The following is a 25,471-nucleotide window of genomic DNA, read 5'->3' as shown; positions in this document are numbered from 1 at the left end:
TTTTAAAAAAGTGAAAAATTACCAGAAAGTGTGGTTTCATAACAGTAATGCTTCCAAAAAATTTCATTAGTTTATTCTCTTTGTTTTCAAGATAAAAAATAAAAACATTATTTTTCCGCCATCTTTGTACCGCGATATCTCCCTAATGGTTGACTTTTGACCCAACGTTTATGAAGCAAACTACCCTTTATTTTGAACAAGGAATCAGCCACTGAAGTTTTTCGCATTTGTTTTGAAACACCCTGTATATTTTATTACAACCTCAAGACGACCAATGCTCACTACATCAGGTTTGTTGTTGTTTTGCCTGTCGATAATCATAATTTTTGTTTTAGAGGGATTAATTTCAAGTCCAAGTTTTTCGCTTTCGTCTTCAACCAATTTTAGAAGCTGCAGTAATTCTTCTTCGTTCCCCGCTAGAAGGACCGTATCGTCTGCAAGTCTGAGGTTGGTAATTTTGTGACCATTAATTGTTGCCCCCCTTGCCAATGTTCCAATGCCTTTCTCATGATATATTTAGTCTTAGAAGTTATAAAATCGGTGCATTCTCCGCCGGTGCCTGCCACCATTGGAGAATATCATATTATGCATATATATGTTACGGTTAAGGTCCGATATCCGGTTAATGTCGACATTACCCGGTTAATCTCGAGAATAACACACAACAAAACAACCAAAAACATAACCTAACCCAAACATTAACATGTTAATGTCGACATTAACCGGACATCGGACTTTAACCGTAACATACAGGGTGGACCACTAAAAACTTACAATGGCTATAATTTTTAAACCAAAAAAAATATCAAAAAAATAAAAAAATACCGTTTCTATGATATCGAAGGGGAATACATATGACGTATTTTTTGAACCACCCCGACCTACCCTTAGGCGGCACCCCTACTCACTTGAAAATCTTAAATGGCAATACCCCACTTGTGGCGCCTTTTGGAAAGCCCATGAAAAAATGCTAACGACGGTCATAACGTTTTTAGGGTGAAATTGAAAAACTACCCCTTATACGAAAAATTAGGTGGACATTAATGAAAAAAAGTAATTTTTCAGTGTTACAATTCGGAGGACCCAGCTTAATGAGGCAAATGAGGCATTTTTTAAACCACCCCGACCCACCCCTAGGTGCCATCCTCTCACTTCCAATCTCATCAATGCCATTTTTTAATGTAGATAATAAAAAAGGCAACACAAAGATGTTTTTACAGCCTAATTTTGCGATAACGCAAATTCCTCCTTATCATCTATTTTTTTACTTTCAACAAACAGGAATCTTAAACCGGCATATCTTTGCGTTTTTGCACTGTCTTCTATCGATTTTCAATCGTTTGCAAAATAAGTTAATGCTATGTATTTTATGATAATACATTTTAATATATTAAAAAAAAATGGTTTATACTGTGGAAGAAAGAATTAAATAGTTTTTCTTTATGGTGCTGAAGGTATGTGTTATTTGAGAACGGCCCCGTGCTTTCAATGAGAGAAACCGGACAAAAACGTAAGTCACGTTTATGTTACAGATTTGATTTTAAAGTTTTTTTTTTTATTTTGGTTAAAAATAAAACAAGGACAGGGCCCAGGGTACTGAATGAAGAAATGCAGATGGAAGTTATTGGTCAGATATCGGTCAATCCAGAAGCATCAACACGCCAGTTGGCGTCAATCACAGGTATACCTCGAACATCCGTCAGGAGAGTATTGAAAATGCAAAAATTCCATCCCTACAAATGAAGATTCTGCCGGAACTTGGCGACGACGATCCAGATAGAAGGATTCAGTTTTGTGAACTAATGACGGAGGAAATTCTAAGGGAACCTTCACTTACTAAAATATTTGTTTTAGTGATGAGTGATCATTTTTCAAACGGAATTGTGAATAAGCAGAACTGCAGATACTGGAGCGATGAGAATCCGCATATTGTTGTTGAAGGACACACCCAATATCCCCAAAAGCTCAATGTTTGGTGCGGAATACTAGGCAATAAAATTATAGGTCCATTTTTCATCGACGGAAATTTGACTGGTGATGCTTATGTGGAAATGCTGAACAATTTGATAGAGCCAGCCATTGCAAATGAGGTTGAAAATCAAAGAGATTTGGAAGGAAATTTAACTCTTAATGAAGACCTCATACACTTTCAGCAAGATGGAGCCCCTCCGCATTATTCTATTGTCACAAGGCGGCGGTTGGATAGATATTATCCAAGGCAATGGATTGGCAGAAAGGGTCCAATCGAGTAGCCGCCAAACTCACCTGATCTCACTCCTTTAGACTTTTTCTTGTGGGGTTACACTAAATCCATAGTCTACAAGACAAAACCAGGTTCGTTGCAAGAATTGCGGCAGAGGATAAATAAAGCATGTCGAAATATTCCGAGAGAAACTTTCCAAAAAGTGAGAGAAGAATTTGAAAATCGTTTGTATTTTTGTATGGAACAAAACGGCTGTCATTTTGAGCAATTGTTAAAATAAATTATCATTTTAAATTTCTTTCAAATTGTCACACCTACATTTCTTAGATTGTATTAAATTGAGATTAGAAGTGAGTGAGTGGCATCTAGGGGTGGGTCGGGGTGGTTTGAAAAATACCTCATGTGCCTCATTAAGCTGGGCCCCAATTTGTAACTTATGCTGAAAAAATCACTTTTTTCATTAATAGAGAACAACGGCATACGGTCGAGTCGGCCGCTGCTGGCACGTAGACGTAGACATATAGACTCTTTTACGTGTATAAAAAATAAAAATATAAGAAATGCGCATGCGTACGTAAACGTTTACGTGTTTGTAGGCCGATTCGACCGTATGCCGTTGTTCTCTAATGTCCACCTAATTTTTCGTGTAAGGGGTAGTTTTTCAATTTCACCCTAAAGACTTTATGATGATCGTTTAGCATTTTTCATGGGCTTTCCAAAAAGGCGCCCCAAGTGGGGTGTTGCCATTTAAGATTTTCAAGTGAGTAGGGGTGCCGCCTAAGGGGTAGGTCGGGGTGGTTCAAAAAATACGTCACATGTATTCCCCCTCGATATCATAGAAACGGTATTTTTTATTTTTTTCATATCTTTTTTGGTTTAAGAATTATAGCCATTGTAAGTTTTCAGTGGCCCACCCTGTATATATAATCATATATAAATCCTATTGTGAACACGATAGGAACTAAGACCCAAACAATATGTACAGGGTGTCCCATCTTGGTTGAAATCAAACGTTATCTCCGATATTAGTGAATAAGAAGGGTGTGGTTTGCACAAACCTGTACCACTATTTTCATTAAAATTTTCATAGCCCTCTTCATTTTTGAGCTACAGTAAAAACTGTTTATTGTAGCTACAGTAAAAGCTTTTTACTTAGAATACAGTGACGCAGTCTGTTATAACTACAAAAAGAATATTTTTTTAAGATACTAAAGTTATGTTTTCTTAAATGGAACACTCTGTATATTTATTAATTATATGATCTGGCTTGCCATAAGCTTCTAAAAACTAAATATCACTCTATATTTATTTTTACTATTTACTGCAATATTTAAAAAAAAAATATATTACAAGATCATATTTATTAGTTGGCCATGATTAATAAATAAAAGAAACTAAAGAATTATTAAAAGTATACTGCTATCTGTCTCTTCTTTTGTCTTGAGAGCCACTAATAAATTCTTTATATATATAGGAATACTTAACTTTCTACCGCTATTTGTAAATTTGAAAGTTATCGTATCGTAAGTTGGTTTTTTGGTGGGGTGGATAGCGTTGGTTAGTCCTTATAAAATTCCTATATTTCATAAAGCCGTCAAGTGCGTCACATCAACGACGTCATACCTATTAACGGCATTTTAGTAAGCTACCGTTTAACGGCAGTTTAAGTACAGCCTATTTGCAAACCGATCCCGTTATAAAAAAAGAAAAATATATTCAGAGATTCAGTGGTATAACAGTCCAAAAGTAAAATATACTTATCAATTCCAAATAAAATTTTAATATGTGTATGGCTATTTTAGTAAATACCATTTTGATTTTTTGTTATTTATCACGGCCATAAGAAAATAATATATTTTAAATATTGCAGTAAATAGTGAAAACTAATAAAGAGTGATATATATTTTTGAGAAGCTCATAGCAAAGCGGATCATATGATTTATAAACATACAGGGTGTTCCATTTGAAAAAATATAACTTTAGTTCAAATTTTCAAAAATATCTTTTTTCGTAGAAAACAGACTACGCCACTGTATTGTATGTAAAAAGTTCTACAAGAATCAGTTTTCACCTTCTCGATATCATCCATAATAACGGAGATACGGGGGCTGTCCCAAATTGCAAATTGCGAAAAACACTGTAGCTCAGAAACGAAGAGGGCTATGAAAATTGTGTTGACAGCATTTTCCGTTTGACAAAAAATTGGCACAGGTTTGTGTAAACCGCACCCTTTTATCTTCACAAATAACAGAGATACCAACCCCTTTTTAACCAAAATTTTATTTAGTCAGGTTTATAGGTTTTAGTGTCAATTTCGATATGACTGATGACGTGGATCGGAAAATGTTTTGCGATTATCGTAAAAATATTATTCTTCAATTAATTATTAGTTTAATTTCACTTTATTTTTTCTACTAGGAATTAATAAGACCCTATGTTGAATAAAGTAAATAATGAAATAATGAATAAAATTTTATTCGGAAAGATGGTCAGCCTATAGAAAAAAAATATCATCCATTCGTCTCTTTGCCCGAGGCTGAGAAGGGCGTCTGATAATAAAAAAAACGAAGGAGTTGGAAAAACAACCCAGAAAGTAGATAGTAGAAATAATAAAAAATATAAAAAAGAAAATTAAAAAATGTATATTTTATTTTTATTCGTTCATTCATTTTTCGATCTAATATTTTATGGAAATATCGAGCAAAAATATGCATTTAAATACACACAACCCCAAAATCTGGGGATATTTTTTTAACTCATTTTTGTTCGATTTTGTCTTTTTATAAAATTTTAGTGTTTTGTGGGATAAAATAAAATAATTTTATACAAAATATTGTTTTATTCTCATCCAAAACTAAACTTTTGAAAAAAAAACGTAAAAAAATATTAGCTAATAAAGTAGCAAAAACATTATTTATTGTATCACAAATGTTTATTTAATAAGCTGTATGACCTCATCTGTTATTCACAACTGCCTGACATCGCCTGGGCATGCTCAAAATCAAGTTATCTCATTCCAGGCATTTTGTAGAGCTAAAAAAAATTTCTTCTGTTGTCCCTTGGTATCCCCATACGTAAAACCCTTCGTTGCAACATATCCCACACATGCTCAATGGGATTTAAATCTGGAGATTGGGGTGGCCATGGTAAAATATCGATATTTTTGTCTTCCAAGAAGTCCATTGAAATCCTAGCTATATGAGGTCTGGCGTTGTCATGCATGTATAGGAAATTGGGACCTATAGCTGCCGCATATGGAATGACAACAGGTCCAAGTATCTGATCAACATATGACCTACCCGTTAAAAAGTTCTCCAACAAAATGAGGTCAGTTCTGCCATCGATGCTTATTCCACCCCAGACCATTATTGTTCCTCCTCTGTAAGAGTGAACCTCCTGAACATTTTGGAGGCGAATCAAAATACCAGGCTTTCTCCAGACACGAACCCTTCTTGAATCAGGATGTATGCCAAACCGGGACTATTACGCTGTAATAATCTAGTTGGCGAAAATATGGAATTTTATGTTAGCATCACAAATTATATTTGATAATAAGCTTTATGAGAGCTTAAAGAAATTAATAATTTTTAAATTAATTAACGTTCGGCTTTATCTTTGATTGATGCCCTCTAACGGACAAATGAAGCACTTATTAAAAAGTAAATTATGTGCAATTAACTTATTTTGATCCAAAAAATAAGTGGTTGTTCTAGGTCCACGAAATATTGGAATTCACTGTATATTTTGTAGGTCTGCTTTGGAAAAATAATCTTCGAAAGTTTTTTTCACAAAAACTATGTGGCAAAAGACAAAAAATGTAGTAAATACTAGAGGTACCATTTTACGAAAAGAAAATCTGTTGTCGATAGCGTTGGAAAATATTTATACTAAAATTTATGTAGAGGTGGGGGTAGTTTTCATCCTTCCCGTATTTTTTCTTGATTTTTGTGAAAGCTAAATGTTAAAGCACTTAGCAAAACATAGACAATCAGAATCTCATTCAAATCGGAATAACGGTTTTTAAAATATTTGTAAAAATGTGTTTATTTTTTTAAAGTTTGATGCCCTCTAGCGGACAAACGAAGCACTTTTGGACAGAGGTAAATTGTGTCCAGTGAACACATTTGATTCCAAAAATACACAGTAGTTCTATGTCCACGAACTATTGGGACACTCTATATGTCTACGAGAATCGATACTGCTTATTTTCAATAACGTCAACAATAAGAAGATAGATGCAGTGTACTCGGAGATAAATATTGCTAGAAAATAGCTTACGTAAACATTTATCAAACTAATTGTCCTAATTGCTTCTTAGGAGGCGTATGAACTAAACACTCCTTAATGCCATAAAGCTGATCGATTTTTTGTTCGATACAATTTAATTTTATTATTACTCAAGAAATGGGGCGCTTGTCCTGCCATTTTATATTATATTGCAGGTGAAGTAGCGATCGCTAGCTATTAAAATATCTCTATTGAAAAGGTCGCCTAATGATGTTTACGACGAGGGTATATCTGATATGAAATAAGCGACGCCGTCAAAATAAAATTCAATTAAGCGAAATTGAAAGAACAAGAGAATGGGGAGAGATTCAAGGCTTGATGAAAAATGGCCTTTAAAATATGGTTCATATATATTTTTATATTTTGTCGTATATATACGTCATTTTGATAAAAATATTTATGATATTTAACTAGTCAATGTTCCAGAGGTAAATATCCTTCTTACACTGTCATGACGTATATGATTCACGTATAGCCCATGATACAAAGAATACAAGGTATGATATTGCGCAGGTTGGTAACTACGTCACAGGTGATAAACGTTAAACGTCACCATTGGTCGGCAAGCTCCGCGCGCAAATTTCAAATTGTGAAATAGATGACATGAAAATAATTTTACAAATGTCAAACTCGATTATTTGACATAACTTTTGGGGTTATGTCCTAATTCTCTCTATTTTAGGTATTTTTTTATTAGTGGCAATTGAACAATATGGATATTTTTTTGTATGGTGTATGACGTCACAGGTGGTATGCGCAAACTCAACGAAAATGGAGCCGCTATCGATCATACCTTGTTTTCTTTGTACCATGCGTATAGCCTATAGGCTTGGTGCATTTCAGTTGATTTCAACAAATTCCGACCGCAGCGCACTCTACGGCAGAAATCAGAAATTATCGTTGATCGCATTAAAATAGAGATGAAATGAGATGTTGATCGCATTAAAATAATATTCAAATCGTGGTTTTGTCATAATATTTAAGTATTTTAGTTTTTTGCTAGTGCAGTTATTGAGACTAATCGTGGTACGAGGTTTGCATGATGGAACGCTGTTTCGGGTAGTAAAAAATAATTCGAAATAGGCGTCGTGTTGTGTTGTGACAATTTCAAATGTTAATAAAATTACCGAAAAAATGCTAATGCGTAAAGGAGAGCGTAATTAGGGCGTTGTTGGGTGTAATAATATTCAACAACTCAACTTTCTCGGATATTCAACTCTTCCGCATGAACTAAACACTCCCACATGAACATTTTATAGGTTCATAGTTTCTCATATCGATTTGAACAAAAGCAAAAATAATTTAAGATTCAAGCAGTTCGACGAAACAAGTGAGTAAACAAAGCGCTCATTACATAATCAAAAAAATAAATAGACATACTATAAGAGATTAGAGTTGGAACCTTTAGCGTTACACAGAAAAATAAAACACTAAATCACCACAATACACCAAAACACTTTTACTTTTACACCGGACGCGCGTTTCGCTAACCATTTTAGCATCATCACCAGATGATTAAGAACTAAACTACAATCTACAACACCTAGCACCGAGTGAGCGTGGCAAGATCTAGCCAACCGAGTCAGAGCCCACCGAGCGTAACAATTAGATTTCCGCCACTAGAGTAGTAGGAACACAGAACTTGAAGGAATTGGACCGTTGTCTCTGTTCATACTATCTTTAAATTTATTAATTCTGATGATTTCATATGCATCTAATTGCCTGTAATTTGAGACTTGTTTAATTAATTTTAAATTATTAAGATCTATACAATGTTCTTTATCAACAATATGTTCAGCAACGCAACATTTATCCGGTCTACCATATCTTATCTGAGCTAAATGTTTTTTAAATCTAGTTAAAATTGATTTACTAGTTTGCCCAACATATTTCTGATTACAATCTTTACAAGAAATTTCATAAATACCCGACCTTTCTAGTGGAGGTGTTTTATCCTTTGGATTGCCTAATAATTGTTGTAATTTATTATTAGCATTATACACGAGTTTATAATTGACATTCTTAAAAATTCCTTTACCACGGGATAACTCTCTATCAAACGGTATTGAAAAATATTTTGACGTATCTTTCTCCACTTGAAAAGTCGAATTTTCAGAAATTATTAACCTATACCTACGTTTTCTAATTATTTTATCAACTAGTGAAGGAGAATATCCATTACACTCAGCTATATTCCTAATGTAATCTCTTTCTATTTAATATCTTTCGTTGGTAAGTGGAAAACTAAGTAATCTATGAACTAAGAAATTTAAACTAGCCCTTTTATGTTCAACACTGTGATATGATTCATTAGGAATATATCTGCGTGTAGTGGTATTTTTCCTATAGATATCAAATTCCAGGCAATTATTAGTATTTCTAATAACTAATACATCTAGAAATGGTAATCTGTCATTGTTCTCAATTTCATGTGTAAATTTAATGGAAGGAAAACGAATATTTAACTTAGAAATAAAATTATCTATGGTGTCTGAATGTGTGTCAAAAACAGCAAAAATATCATGCACATACCTAAACCATACTCTTCGAAAATACTCAAACTGATTCTTAGCCTCCACTTCAAACCTGCTCATGAATAAATTAGCCAAAAATGGAGATAATGGATTACCCATTGCTGTACCTTCCCGCTGTTCCAAAAAGTTGTTATTAAATTGAAAACAATTTTGTTTCATACATAATGATGTAAGCTCAATATATTTAATCATAGTTTTGTTGTCGAGACCATTTACGTTCAGTAATTCCTTCAAGTAGGCTAAAGTATATGTGCAATTAGAACACTTGGGAACAACGAAGATACATCAAAGGAGACCAAAATTTCACCTTCATGCAATGTTATATTTTTAATTTTGTTAATGAATTCAATATTATTTTTAACTGAGAAAGAGGGTTCATGATTAGGTAAATTTTCGAACTCCCTTGATAACTAGTTTGCCAAATTATAAGTCGGAGAACCTACAGCCGAAACAATTGGGCGCATAGACTTAACCGGTTTATGAATTTTTGCCAACGCATACAATTTTGGTAATGAGGGGTTGGATACTTGCAATTTTCTCTTTAAAGAAAGATCAATAAGATTGTTACATTCTTTTAGAGTTTTTTAACGTCTGCTACCATCTTAGACAAAGGATTCTTTTTCAAATTTATGTAGGGGCCATTATCGATTAAGTTGTTAACCTTATAGTAATAGTCTTTTTTATCTAAAGCCGCGTATAAATATGCCGAGGCAAGTACAAGACAAACCCGAAACGAGTATGAAACGAGGCTATAGCAAATTCTTTCCAAAAGGCGTACTAATATGCCGAGACGAGGACGAGACGAGTCAACCTCAAGCGGAATTCGTCATATTATAGCCTCGAGCCGAGCGATTTAGCCTCGAGTCCCTGCCCAGTCGAACGGCGTTGTCTCGCGGCTATCCATTTTCAGTGGAGCCTTTGGCGAACCCACAAAATTCTTCATAGGGCTATGCGATACTGAGGCAGTATCGATATTTTGGTATTGGTTGTATTGAATATAAAGTATCGATACTTTAAAATATTGATAAATATATTAAAGTATTATTCGATACCATTCAATATTTTAAAAAATTAATTAATAAATTTAAGTATACTGTGTTTTTTAATTGGAAAGTCCTTTGTTTTAAATTTGTCGACGTTTCGCAAAATTTATTTGCATCTTCAGGACACTACAAAGTTAAGAGAGCAAAATACAATAAAAAAAATTTAAAAATTTAACAAACAACTTAAAACACATATCAGTGGAATTCCACACATATACAATTGGTAAAACTACCCTAATGTTAACAATTAAATAAAATATATGTATATGTTATAAACTTAAGATCGCTTGTAAATAAAAATAATAAGGGATAGGGCCAGAATATAATCAGGATATTTTCTTATTCGCATTTAACGAAAAAAATCGACGATGGTGGCACTGTTTTATACAAAAAACTACCCGGATCAGAACTAAATCAGTCATCAAACGATCTCAAATTACTAAAAGCACTTGGAAGAAAATGATAAAACACTTAACCTAGGGTTGGCAACTTTGAAAATAAAAAATAGGGGCGAGAGGATAAAAAAAGGCACAGGCGAAACATTTTTGAAACGTCGCTCAAATGTCGAGAATTTACCAAAAAGTTATATAAACGGTATGCGATAAATATTTAAAATACACAAAAATATTTATACTCAAAACTTATTAAAATAAAGCAAACCATTGTCAACAAACTTTTTTTCAAGACATAAACTAACAGTAAGTAAACATAAAATTACATAAAAGACACAGATTAACAATTCTTTAAAGCATTGTGGCGATAAACGAATATTTTTTAGATTTTGAAGTTAGTATGTAACAAAGTTTTCAATACGTGAGAGAAAAGAGGACAATCAGATCAAAAAGAGGACTGTTTCTGGAATAGAGGACGGTTGGGAACCCTATTTTAACCCCCTGTAGCTACGAATCAAAGCAGAATTGGATTGGTTGATATAAAAAATAAATCTTATTTTTACGTGAGGAACTTCCCCACGAGAGATGGAACATGTTTTTTGAAACACCCTGTATATGTTTGTTTAATTTCAAAATAGGTAAAAAAACAAGCCAGATAAATTAAAGGAATTCATGATAAATTTAAATTATATTCGGACTGTTTACATTAAAAAAAACTGGAGAACGCCGACTGAGATACCTGGAGATAACGGCACGGCAGCGGCGGCGGCGGAGCCTTCTGCCAGTGCCGTTTTTTTTGAGTCTTTAATTATTTTATTCAATAATATATTTTGTATGTGGTTTGTATATCTATAAAAATTCAACCTCAAATCCGCTTGAGGGTGACTCGTCTCGGGTGTCTCTCGCACTCGTCTCGACATATTTATACGCAGCTTAATATAGCCTCATTACCAAAATTGTTGCCTATTCCAAATAAAACGAAACTCTAGATGAAAGTACAACTTTAACGCCTCTTTAAAAAAGTCTAATACAATTTTTGCATAAAATCATCTGAGATATTTCAAATCGAATTGATTATATCAAAATTTACATGGGATTTCCTTTGTCCCGTGTTTCGATGCACCAGACGGTACTTATTTTGCTAGTAGCAGTATGCATTTTATGTTACACTCTTTATCATTCATATAGTGCAGAGAATACATAACCTAGAACCAGGCGTAAAATAAACTACTTAGGTATATCATTAAAACTCTAATTAGATTGAGTTAGTATTCAAGCTGGAAAAGCGCCGTTTGACAAATTTAAAAATGGAAAACACAACTCAACGACGCGTTAACGTCTACATTTCCCGTCGGCTAAGAAGAAAAACCGGAGAATTTTCAACGGAAACTCGAAGAGAAAATCGCTTTTAATATTTAAAGTGCTGACTGCGGGCAGTTTGACTCCGAGCGGAGTTTTTCAAGTGGACTTAACTGATTTTCGTCTACTGGAAGTTTTTATTAACTGCAGAAAACCTATTGACTGCGGAACCTTTCTCGAATTTTAAGTTGACGTCGCTGAACGAACAAAGCCAAAGATCGACGTTCCGCATCGGTCGTTTGGTATTCGTTTATTTTTGTATGTTAACGGTCTCGTTACAGCAACTTTTCCGTTATTGGAGTTAAACATGTTAAAGTTCAATCTAAATATTTATGTAAGATTAAAGTTAAGTAAAATTCTACAAATACAATCTGCAATGTGTATAACCAGATTCTATCGTAGAACTCTATACTGCAATAGGTTCTAACTCTAGGTTCTGCAATAAGTGAACTTTGAAATCTAATGACTCTTGAGTAAAAATTAATTTACATTTTATCAATCTTTCATTAATTATAATTATTTTGAAAATGACTGTCACAGACTGACACACAATAACTTGAAGAATTTCTAATCTGGCGTTTGAAGCTTAAAACTATTACTATCTTGGAAGAAATCTTTTGAGATTACTCTCGTATTCTGAGTAGCGGGTAGCGTGAACCTGATACATATGATTTAAAATTTATATTTGAGCGGTAGGCTTGATAAAAAGTCAACTCAATCTTTGGGGCATATAATATTATCTAATACTTTGTATTGAAAATGTTAGACACAACACTGTTCGGTTTTTATATGATTCAAAATAAAAAATATATAAATTGTAAAATTAGTAATTTTTTAATGGCCATAATGCATTCTTTCAAAATCATCGAACAACTAAATCATTTCCATAGATCCAGTGACGTACCGTGACTTTGAATTTTGAGACCAAAAACTGAAACAATAATTTGTCAAAAAAATCATATTACAGCTATATGTTTCATTTTGCATAAAAATGTTAACTAATAAGTTAGAATAATTATAATTCTTCCCTAACTAAGTGGTTTTATCGCTATATTTAACTAAAGCTAAGTACAACACAAATCTTAAATACGTGGACTATTATAACAACAAATACATCGTAAAAGACTATTTTGGACATTCTGAACGAGAATTCAAGTTAAACTTTTTAGAAAATAATTTAAAGGAAAAATGTTAATTCAGTTAATATTAATTTTTGTATACTGCTCAGGTTTATCTGGTCTTCTATCATATATTTTGGAAATTAGAGAATTACCTGAAGATTTTCATCTAAAAATTGGCATTGATAGTGGTGGTGGATCACTTAAAGTTTTGCTGAAAATGATCCCGAATATTTCAAGAAATATAAAAGTGCTGGAATTAATAAACTATTCATAATTGGCTTAGGACCAAAGTTGTCTGAATCTTATGCTAACATTAAAAGCCTCTTTGAGACGTTAGATCTGCAGTCCATATGTGGAATTTGTTCCTATACTTTTGCCGCTGACTTTAAGCTTATTATGATTCTCCTTGGTCTTCAGTCAAATTCATCCACTCACACTTGCCCATGGTGTGATGTAAATGTAAAGGAAATGGAAATTAAAGGATCATTCAGAACTATAAAAAGTATTACAGAAAATACAAATTTATGGCAACAATCTGGAGGAAATATAACAAAAGCCAAAGATTTTAGTAAGCGTTTTTGTTTGAAATATTTTTTTTTTGTATTTTTTAAACTGTTGTTCAATGAACTATATAAAAAAGGGCAATTATTTTTTAGAAAACTGTATAAACATACCTTTAATCATTGGCGACGAAGAAACACCTGTCTTAAAGTATATTCCCCCTCCTGAGCTTCACCTTTTGTTAGGTGTGGTTCAAAAACTATTTGATTGTCTTGAGTTGGAGAATACCAATGTTGTAACAGAATGGATAAAAAAGCGGGATTGAAACTAGATCATTATGGAAAATGTAACGGAAATAACGTCAGACAACTTTTAAAGAAAGTGGATATTTTGAAGACGATATCGCCCGGTAAAGAATCCTATTCAAAGTTTTGACAAGCAAAAACCTAAACATCTTATTTTTAGGAAATAAATATATTGCAGTGTTTTCTGCATTCAATCAAGTAGTTTCGAGTTGTTTTAGTCAAGCACTAAACAAACATTTTGAATATGACATCGAATAATTTAGATTGGAAATACTCAACTTAGGTATTAAGATAACTCCAAAGATTCATGCAATTCTGCATCATGTGCCAGAGTTTATAAAAGCAAATCATAGAGCTCTAGGATTTTACTCGGTACAAGCATCTGAGCAGGTTCATTTTTCCTTCAAATTATTTTCTAAAAAGTTTAACTTGAATCCTCGTTCAGAATGCTACCAAAATAGTCTTTTATGATGTATTTGTTGTTATAATAGTCCACGTATTTGAGATTTGTGTTGTACTTAGCTTTAGTTAAATTTACCGATAAAACTACTTAGTTAGGAAAGAAATATAATTATTCTAACTTATTAGTTAACATTTTTATGCAAAATAAAACATATAGCTGTAATATGATTTTTTTGACAAATTATTTGTCAGTTTTTGATCTAAAAATTCAAAGTCACGGTACGTCACTGGATCTATGGAAATGATTTAGTTGTTCGATGATTTTGAAAGAACGCATTATGGCCATTAAAAAATTACTAATTTTACAATTTATATATTTTTTTATTTTGAATCATATAAAAACCGAACAGTGCACAACTCTACTTTAACTTACCTTCTTGCGCCCAAATCTCTGCCTGAATATCTGTTGCCTTTGCTAATCTCCTCTGGAGCTCTGCAAGTTACTGTGCTCGATAGTGATTATCTTATTCATATTACATTTTTTAAGCATTAATAAAACAAAGGAAATACAAGAGAAGTTAACATTTTAATATTAGAAAATACAAGAAGTGACACAAGAAATAGGTCTGGTGTCTAGTTTTACTAGAAATAAGATAATAATATACAGGGTCGCTGTTATGTATGGAAACGGTTGATTATTAGGTAAAATATAGGAGGTACCGCAAAAAGTTAAATACAAAAGTTATAGGATTTTTAAATATCTATTAGCGAGTAATAAATTTAAGAATATAGGGTCGGTCATAAAGTCGTGGTACATAAAAGTTTTATTTTTTAAATAGAACTCCCTGTATATACTATTGCATATTTCAGTTCCTTCAGTTCCAAGCAAAAATCGTAATACACACAATGCACCGCAAATCAACCGTTTCCGAGTTATTGACTTTTGAAAATATCACTTAAACAATTTTATTTAATTAATTTTGATATATTCAGTTTCATTTAACGTTGCCATTCTGCCGAAACTGTGATACTTAATAATATTTGACATTAGTTCTCAAGTTAGGATTTATTGATGTATAAAATGAGAGTATATCAAGTGTGGAAATTACAAAATTTTTGTTTAACATTTCAATTCTTCAATTTATGTACATTGTGTATTACGATTATTACTTAAAATCATCTGAGATAATATTTGACATTTTCAAAATTTTTACACGGTAGTAGCGGTATGCATTGTATGTTACACACTTTATCATTCATATAGTGCAGAGAATACATAACCTAGAACCAGGCGAAAAATAAATTACTTAGGTATATCATTAAAGCCCTAATTACATTGAGTTAGCATTCAAGCTGGAAAAGCGCCGTTTGACGAACTTAAAAATGAAAAACACAACTCGACGACGTGTTAACGTCTACATTTCCCGTCGGCTAAAAAGAAAAACCGGAGAATTTTCAACGGAAACTCGAAAAGAAAATCGCTTTTAATATTTAAAGTGCTGACTGCGGCCAGTTTGCCTCCGAGCAGAGTTTTTCAAGTGGACTTAACTGATTTTCGTCTACTGGAAGTTTTTATTAACTTCAGAAAACCTATTGACTGCGGAACCTTTCTCGAATTTTAAGTTGACGTCGCTGAACGAACAAAGCCAAAGATCGACGTTCCGCATCGGTCGTTTGGTTTTCGTTTATTTTTGTATGTTAACGGTCTAGTTACAGCAGCTTTTCCGTTATGGAGTTAAACATGTTAAAGTTCAATCTAAATATTTATGTAAGATTAAAGTTAAGTAAAATTCTACAAATACAATCTGCAATGTGTATAACGAGATTTTATCGTAGAACTCTATACTGCAATAGGTTCTAACTCTAGGTTCTACAATAAGTGAACTTTGAAATCTAATGACACTTGAGTAAAAATTAATTTACATTTTATCAATCTTCCATTAATTCTAATTATTTCGAAAATGACTGTCACAGACTGACACACAATAACTTGAAGAATTTCTAATCTGGCGTTTGAAGCTTTAAACTAGTACTACCTTGGAAGAAATCTTTTGAGATTACTCTCGTATTCTGAGTAGCGTGAACCTGATATATCAGGTTCACGCTATCCTGATATGATAGAAATATGATTTAAAATTTATATTTGAGCAGTAGCCTTGATAAAAAGTCAACTCAATCTTTGGGGCATGTATTATCTAATACTTTGTATTGAAAATGTTAGACACAACTCTACTTTAACTTACCTTCTTGCGCCGAAATCTCTGCCCGAATATCTGTTGCTTTTGCTAATTTCTTCTGGAGCTCTGCAAGTTACTGTGCTCGACAGTGATGATCTTATTCATATTACATTTTTTATGAAATAACATGCCAGCGGTTAGCAACGCTTAATTAAATAATACATAAATAAAAAAGGCATACAAGAGACGTTGATTTTTTAGTATTAAAAGATAGAAGGAGTGATACAAGAAAAAGGTCTGGTGTCTGGTTTTACAAGAAATAATATCAAAATAAAACACTAAATCACCACAATACACCAAAGTGTTTTGGTGCATTGTGGTGATTTAGTGTTTTATTTTGCTGTGTAACACTAAAGGTTCCAACCCTCAACTATAATAAGAAATAATATAATAATATATAAACTGAACCATTATTTGTAAGGTCCGACCGAACCTGGATTTTCAGTCGAGACCGAGATCGAGACCGAGAGAAAAATAAATTCTCGACCGAGAACGAGACCGAGACCGAGACCGAGACATGATGCAATATTTATTTAATAGTTTATTATATGAAAAAACCTCTGATAATAATGTAATAAAAACGTTATTTTCATGCAGAAACGGTGTTATTGGGATTTAATACTGTTGCGGACCCGTATGGACTCGGCATAACCTAAGTAACTAAAATGTCCCGCCCCCATATGACCTTAATATCGCAAAAAACAATAGACACCGTAATGATTCATTCGAACGTTCGAGAACAATCGAGTCCCACTGGAATGGAGTAGTACATACGAGAACATTCTAAACCTTCTCTATGCACCTAATGATCTAACGTCTAACGGATTATTCAACTGTTTGATTATTCAGAACTGTTGATTATTCAGAACTGTTTAGCTGTGGGTATATAAGTCATGCCTGGGGCCTGAGGAGGACAGAAACAAATAGATGAGTACAGTTGCCGCGCTATATTCAAAATAAATTCTTTCTAGATAAATAGTTATAAATAGTTTGTAAATAGTTCTTTAAGTCTTTTATCGTTATTGTTTTTGTTACTTATTGTAGAATAAATTGTGTTTAAATAAGTTGTGACTTTCTATCCACATGGAACCGACGAAAAATGTAACAATACTATAATTTTACTAAAACTAATAAACATTTTTTTTAGTCTATGTTATAGTTGGAACATGAAATAAAGCACATATATAAAATACAATTACCTTAAAAATTAACACGAAAGACATGAAGTTAAAATTACGATATTAAATGGGTACACAATGACAATTATTTTAAACAATATATTGTAATATAAACATAGGGTAGGAGTTTCCAGTTTCCGCCTTCTGTAGTAGAAGGAATTTCCATCAAGTAAGATTAATATGTATATCACTTGAAAGAAACTCCCTCGAATCATACAGTAGATTTTTAAGTAACTAGCCACGAACCCTACCCTTAAACACATCGGACAATAGTTTATACCCATCCGGGAGTTTGTTGTAAAACTTCACATCCCAGTATCTAGGTCCATCTCGAGACCTTTCTAACATATGTATAGGGATACTGAAGTGTTCCGCCCTACGAGTGTCATGAGACACTCGTAGAATAAAATCAGTTATATAATTCGAACCTCCTATTGCTAGATGGCACCAACCCTTCCATTTAATACATTTATTTAACTTAAATCCGACTTATCTGGTGTGGTCTTAGGTACGTGACATTTTTGCATTTAAGGTTTTTAATTCAAAATTACTACCACTAATTTTGACGTTCTAAATGCTTACATTGAATTTATAAGAACAAACTTCTACTCTTATTGAAACCACTAATTTATTCCACTAATTTCAAGGTTTTTAATGAACCTTAAGAGTTGTAACTCATTGTGTTTTACATAGTCTACTGCAAATTTGAACATTGTGATTTTTATCGTTGTGTATTAATGTAGACCAATTTTTTAAAAATTTGAAAAATAACTTGACAAGTTCTGAAAACTAATATACATTAACTATTCAGTTAATGTTTCGAAATGATGTAGGAATTCTTAAAATTAAATTATACCAATAAGGTCGTTCTATTGCAATTTATAAATATTTTTTATAATCACATTGTATATGTATACCATTACTCGCATAAAAAATTTCGTTAATTTTTAGCTTACTAATACACTATATATTTCTTTATAATAAATTATATTATTTCCTACCCTTTTTCGAATATTTTATCAACTTTTAAGCACTCGAAAAGCTTCATAATATTAACAAGCTTTTCCTTTCAGTTGTAATGTTCGTGGCAAATGACTCTAGACCCAGCGAGAGTATCAACATTTACATAACGATTATATGACAGAAAACGACTATAAACTGAAATTTAACGGACAGTTAAGTGTGTGTGGATATTCTGTTATATTTGCTTTCATAATTTGTAGTTTTATGAGACACATCTACTTTGTAATTTTAGGTCATACTATTCGACTGATCATTTATTTTGTATTCTTTGTCAAGGTATATATCGTATGATGAAAAAAAAAACGCATAATACAAACGCATGATTTCGGTAGGCGGTTTTCTTGCATCCTGCATACGTGCCCAGCCTATCTTAAGCGATATTTAGTAATCATGACTTCAGCGCTCTCGAAGCCTGCTTTTTCAAGTACTGATACGTTTGAGACATGGTGGTACCATTTAATGCTTAACAGTTGTCTAAGATGTCTCTGTTGCAACTTGTTTAATGCGCTCGTGTGCCGGCGGTACGGCACCCAGGTTTCGCTTCCATATAACATCGTGGGGATTATTACTGCTCCATACACTGCAAGTTTCGTTTTTGTGCTCAAGTCATGATTGTAGAATCCCTGTCCTCTAATTTCCGGAATGCTCTTGAGGCGCTGCTAATTCTGTGCTGAATTTTAGAGTCGATATTTGCCTTTTCCGAAATCAAACTGCCGAGGTAATTAAATTACGATACATATTCCAATAGCTCTTCTCCGATTTTTATAGCGCTGTTATGATTTCCGGAGGAGTGCATATGATTTTAATTTTATGTTCAGCTTAAGGCCCAAAGTCTCGTATGCCCAGGTATATGTGTTCAGCATTTCCTGTAATTGCTGTAACGTATTTTCAACTAGAGCGCAGTCATCAGCATATTGGAATTCTGTGATGAATTTTATACGTACTTTTCCCTGAGTCTTTTTGGGTTGAACAGACCGCCGTCATACCTGTATCTAACACCCATTCCTCTTTCCTGCAGTTTGCTGTCCTCTGTAATAGAGACCGCTGCCATGAATATGTTGAATAGGAGAGGAGCTAGGATATATCCCTGCCTAACTCCTGTATTTGCCCATGATATGACACACTCGACTTATTGTTGTTATGGAGGCCTTTACACACAGTAAGAAATTTGTTGTGTACTCCAAACTTTTGCATAATTGCCCAAAGTGCATCTCTGTTTACAGAGTCGAAGGCTTTTCGTTAGGTCGATGAATGCAACAAAAAGTTTACTCTACTGTTCTTTTACTTTTTCCTGTAGTTGGCGGATAGAGAATATGGAATCAACGGTACCGCGGTTGGTGCGAAACCCCGTTTGCGATTCTGGGAGGATTTTTTCTATATTAAAAATTCTCGCAAAAATTATATAAAACAGCCTTCGCCCACAGGCAGGCGCACAGTGGAGTATTTGACACAGATAGTTGATCGAAATTTTTTTATGTAGACCTTATATAAATTATTGCTAATTTCAATTAAAGAGGAAATAATATGAACAAAATAAAGGATAATTCGTCGATTCTAAAAAAAGAAAGAAAAATCACTGTTCCAGTGTTTCCAGGGACAATGCCACTAATATCAGTAGTATAATATCGCAACTAATACTACTAATGCTACGACTGATCCGCGAGCAATGCCCAAACCACTAAAGTCGCTACTAATGCCAAATTGTGTTATACTGCTAATGGCACTAATGCGATCGCTTTGTACACAACAATTCCATCGCGGTTTACACCTCGCATTAGTATATCACTGATTGGCAAATTAGAGAAAACCAAGAATGTTTTTCTCATTTTATCAGCAAAGTCGCAAAAAGTCGCAGTATTTTATTTTACTGTATGAAAGCCCAATGTTTACTAAGTAAAACGTATATATACAATATGCTGAATTCTTCGAAATGCGCAACTAAATCTCTAAGTATAATAAAAATGTCACAAATTTAATCAAATTTTCTGAACGCCCAAGTTGCAAAAAAAAATCGTTAGTATAGAGAATATCAAAATTAATAATACGTTTTTGTAGAATACATACCTGCAGCTTGCTGAGCCATTTTCAATCAAAACAATAATATAAACGTAAAAAGAGCACAAGAACAAAAACAATTTATAATTTTGGACATAAAATTTAGCCATTTACCTCTTATCTGTGAGAAGTAACAACTTTAACGTTTCGTTGAAACAAATGAATGCAACTAAACACACCCATAGCAACGCCATTCATTGCAGACATGATTTAACTTATCATTTATCTTTTTTTGGGAAATCTTAAACACATTTGCTTTTTCGAATTTCGATCACCTTTTTCATGCTAATACCCCACCGTGAGGCGGTGTGACATAATTTTTGCGAGAATTTTTCCTCCGATAGCCAGTAGTGAAATTCCTCGGTAGTTTCCGCAATTTGATGCACTTCCTTTGTTCTTAAATATATTCACTATATTTGCATTGCGAAGATCCTGAGGTACCGCTCTGCTTTCCCATATGACATCGAAGAGAGCCTTAAGGTGACCAATAAGTTCTTTACTTGCACACTTATAGATTTCCGCTGGAATCGCGTCACAGCCAGCCGATTTGTTGTTTATAAGTTGTTTTATGGAAGCGTTTATTTCCTGTTCCGTTATTGGGATATATAATACATGTATTAGATGTATTATTTCATAAACACTTTCATTAAAGCAAAAGAAAAGAAATCATAAAAATTATCACTAGCTAAAAACTTTAATAATACTATTTTAACAAAAATTCAGGGTAATAAAAATGTTTCTGTTATTTCTCTTTAATGATTGTCCCATTAACAACTCTGCCATAAGAATAACTTCTATTTTTTTGTTTTGAAGAATTTAGTAACAAAAAAATGGTGAGCCTAATATTTATGAGAATTATTCAGAGGACAACCGGTACACTACATTTAAAAGTTTTCTAATACAAAGTTGTCTGCACGTACCTGTAACTTGCTCGTAGCTGATGCTATAAAAAGTAAGTCTAGCAAGTTTCGAAGTATAGCACAATATATCGCCAAAGTAATCGAGGATCTAACGTGGCATACTAACAAATTTCTTATAGAAAATATTGATTAGAATTGTAAAGCGGCTGAAAGTTCGAAGCTATATTAAAGTTGGGATCGTTTAGACGACACAAAATACCTAGGAGTAAAAAGTTTTGTCAGGTATTACTAATTGCTTTATATAGGATATTAAATAACTTATTCCAATCTAGATGAATATATTAGTTTTATAAATTTCAGGCTGTTGTACTTGTCGTGTCATCTATCAAATAAGGAAACAATGTCTGAAACAACTATTCATTAGATCTGCTGTTCCAAATATTTGCCACCTACTTTCTCTTGGCCTTTTTTTTATTTACTTCTTAATTCATCTTCTTGTAGTGCAAGAACTATATAAATCTGAAATCACTCAACAAAAAATTACGAATATTTTTTCTGATGCCATGTTAACTTTAACATCTTTGACAAAAATAATATAACTAAATAAATCGTACTAATGAAGATATACCGGGTGTTATACTACAGTGGCTCACCCTTGTAATTTTTTGTTTTTTCAGATAAATAATTAAATTTGGTTTGTTGGTATAGGACATAAATCGGAACTTTTGATTTTTAAGGATTCAGGATTGTGAATCCCAAGTACTCATTTAAGGCTGAGTCGACACCTCGGTACCCAAACTATTTTTATTTTATTTAAAATAGTCGGCTGATGAAATGCCAGCAGTAGGATTCGAACGCACAACCTTTAGATTGGTAGACGTGAGCTGTACCTCTACGCCACCGAGCACCTATTTAACAATATTTAACTTTATTTGATAAAAATACATTTCTCATTGTCATGTCATTCTACTCAAAATGTAAAAATACATTTTGAATAGAATGACATATCATATGTCATTCTTCAAGTCAACTTGTGACATGTGAATTTTCAATTAAAAAAATAATTCTTTACATTTCAATCTAGAGTACCAAGGCGAAGCCAGATCTGTCATGCACAGGTTAATTCACGGTCAGCAGCACATAAGCCAAACGCATAGTGCTGCTAACCAGAAGCTAATCGAAGAGCTAAAAGCAGACAAAGTATTGGGATTACCAATTGATGCAACAGCTACTAGGTATAGCTTCAACAACAAATTTAATATAACCATACCAGGAAGGGAAGACTGGAGTAAAGGTCTACCCATTCAAGCTGAGGCAACCTGGTATACAGACGGCTCAAGAACGTCAGAAGGCGTAGGAGCTGGGATAGTAGGGCCGAAACAAGGGAGATCCTTCCACGTAAGTCTATCTAAGGATGTCACAATTTTCCAGGCAGAAATAACGGCAATCCACTATTGTGTAGAAGAAATAATAAGGGAACAAAGAACAAATCATTCTGTAGCCATCCTCGGAGGTCAATTCTAGACTAGTGTGGGACTGTGTGCGTGCTCTGAATACTTTGGGCGAACGTAGCACTGTTACGCTGGCTTGGATGCCAGGGCACGAGGGTCACAAGAGTAACGAAAAGGCAGATGAAAGGGCCAAGCAAGGCTCATCAATGCCATTCATAGGCCCAGAACCCTTCTACAGCGTTGCAGAGGCGGTCACGAGAATGGCCACGGAACGATGGGTGGCCAACAAATCTCTAGAATGGTGGAGAAACTCACCAGGGCAGAGACAGGTGAAAAGGTTCATTGTAGAATATTCGCCAAAATTTACGGTAGACTTGATAACCAAGGACAGAAAGACAGTCAAAGCTGTAGTAGGTCTACTAACAGGGCATTGTAGTGTAGGTTCTGCCAATCTGAAGAAGAATCGTCAGAACACATTTTATGTCGGTGTGACAGCCTGGCAAATGTGCGGTTCCCGGTAAAAGGCAATTATAGGCCATTGCCAAGGAGCTCCATGGAGGGTTCAGTCTCCAAGTTGCTAAATTTTGTGAAAAGAATAGGACTGGGGAATGTAATCTAAGGATCAGAAGAGGACCACAATAGATCTGAGAAGGTCGCAGTGGATCAGGCCGAAAGCCACCTCTAAGAATCTAATCTAATCTAATCTAGAGTGCCATGGCTGTGTTCTTCTTCTTCTTTACGTGCCGTCTCTTTCGTGGAGGTTGGCGATCACATTGGCAAAATCTTCACGATTCTCGGCTTTAAAATGAATATTATTATATGGCTTGTTATGGCTGTGTTAAATCAATAATTTTTAAGCCTTGGAAAAATAGATTTGATCATCTAATGCTTTTTCGTGTCCTTTTTTAGTGGGTAAAAAGATGACCAAATCGTATTTTTAATAATAACATAATTTTTTTTTAAACTGAATTAGGGTGGCTCATTAGCATATTTAAGACAAACATTTGTTTACGAATAAATCGATACCACATACTTGGCATGTCGAGTCAAATTATCGTTGAATTTGTTGTTGAAATATTCTAGATTGAAATTTAAAATATAATTTTTTAAAGGAAAATGTCAAAATTGACATGTGACATGTGTCTATTAAAAATGTAATTTTCTACTAAAGGTATCATTTAAAAATCAAAAGTTCAAAATACCAAATCTTGTTTTTTTTATCTGAAAAAATATAAAAGTAATAGGAGTGAGCCCCTTTTAAAAAACTCCCGATATAATCAACGGTATAAAAGGCCTGTTTCACATTATACGGTTTTCGACCGTGCGGCAAAAAACCGTACGGCTGTTGAAATGAACCGTACGGCTGTTGAAATGAAGAAAAACATGGGAAACCGTTGACGTATAATGTGAAAGATTCCATGCCTTTCTTCATTTCAACAGCCGTACGATTTTTTGCCGCACGGTCGAAAACTGTATAATGTGAAACGAGATCTAAAAAAAATATTCTAGTTTCTTACTTATCTATTAAAACTGTTTATAAACCAAGGTCATTTTCCCACACTTTACACACCAAATATTTATTCATTTAACACTACTTTTCTAGGGCAACGGCCCAGCTATGTGAAACACAGTTTCCAGATAAATTTAAGAAATTAAGCGACGTTAGACGATGCAAGTAGATGATAGACCGTCATGGGTGACCGTCTGGAATCTCTGTCGTGCTGTTGTTCTATGGCAACAGTGTAAATTCTATTGACACACCGCACGGTGGAGGGCTTCGGGGACCCTTAAGTTTAGCCATGTAATACGATATTATTAATTTATTTTATCAGAAACGACTCCGGAGTATGTACTTTGAGTAAAGTTATGTACACACTACAAATTCACGCCGCCGCGTCGGCCGCCGCCGGTTCGAGGCAGGATGAGATCGGATATCTCGTGAGTAAGAGCCGATTTAGACACTCGCCAAATCGATAAGCTGTTAATAATGAAATGACCGAAAACCGGGGTAGAATACTGACATTTATACTACTTTTCTGTTTTTAGTCTGTTCCAGAAACTACGCCAGTAATGTTCTCAAATCTTGGAAAATTGATTATATTTTCTGTGATCGGATCACTGTAACAAACAGTTTCTTTATATTTTGCTTGTCTATGATGAATAAGCCATTACACAGTGAAAAAAGTATAAATGAATATTTTAAAATTAGGCTTATAAAACTATGTGACTTGGTTGATATGTATTAATTATTTTTGTTTTATTTCTAGGGATGTAGCAGAATCGTATTGTAAAATATTATGAGTGAACTGCAGTCGACTATAGAGTTTTCTGTGGAGCTTTATAAATTTTATAATGTTGATTTATTCCAAAGAGGGTAAGTGTATATTAGTACTACTTTCATATTAGTGGTAACGGAAACAATTCTTAATCCAATTGTTTTATTTGTTGGATGTGAGGAAGAAAATATATTTGTCGAAACGTCGATCTATCACTAAAAAAACTGAGTTTTATTTTGACCCA

At 33.6% G+C, this 25,471-nt stretch overlaps 1 protein-coding gene across 2 annotated transcripts in view; it reads left to right on the top strand.

The window, feature by feature from the left end:
• Positions 1-422: 422 nt before the first annotated feature.
• LOC115881302 (protein FAM135A) overlaps positions 423-25,471 on the top strand; it is a 94,605-nt gene continuing 69,556 nt past the window's right edge. For both annotated transcript variants that reach the window (XM_030898730.1, XM_030898729.1), the window contains exons 1-2: positions 423-447; positions 25,219-25,325. In XM_030898730.1, coding sequence (XP_030754590.1) covers positions 25,249-25,325 — 77 coding nt within the window. In that variant the 5' untranslated portion in view covers positions 423-447; positions 25,219-25,248. The remainder of the gene's footprint in view (positions 448-25,218; positions 25,326-25,471) is intronic.

Source organism: Sitophilus oryzae, unplaced genomic scaffold (genome assembly GCF_002938485.1).
Source record: "Sitophilus oryzae breed Bouriz unplaced genomic scaffold, Soryzae_2.0 scaffold_1714_pilon_pilon, whole genome shotgun sequence".
In the NCBI taxonomy this organism is placed as follows: Eukaryota; Metazoa; Arthropoda; class Insecta; order Coleoptera; family Curculionidae; genus Sitophilus; species Sitophilus oryzae.
The sequence above is the reverse complement of the archived record's forward strand: the minus strand, read 5'-3'. Positions and strand labels throughout refer to the sequence as shown.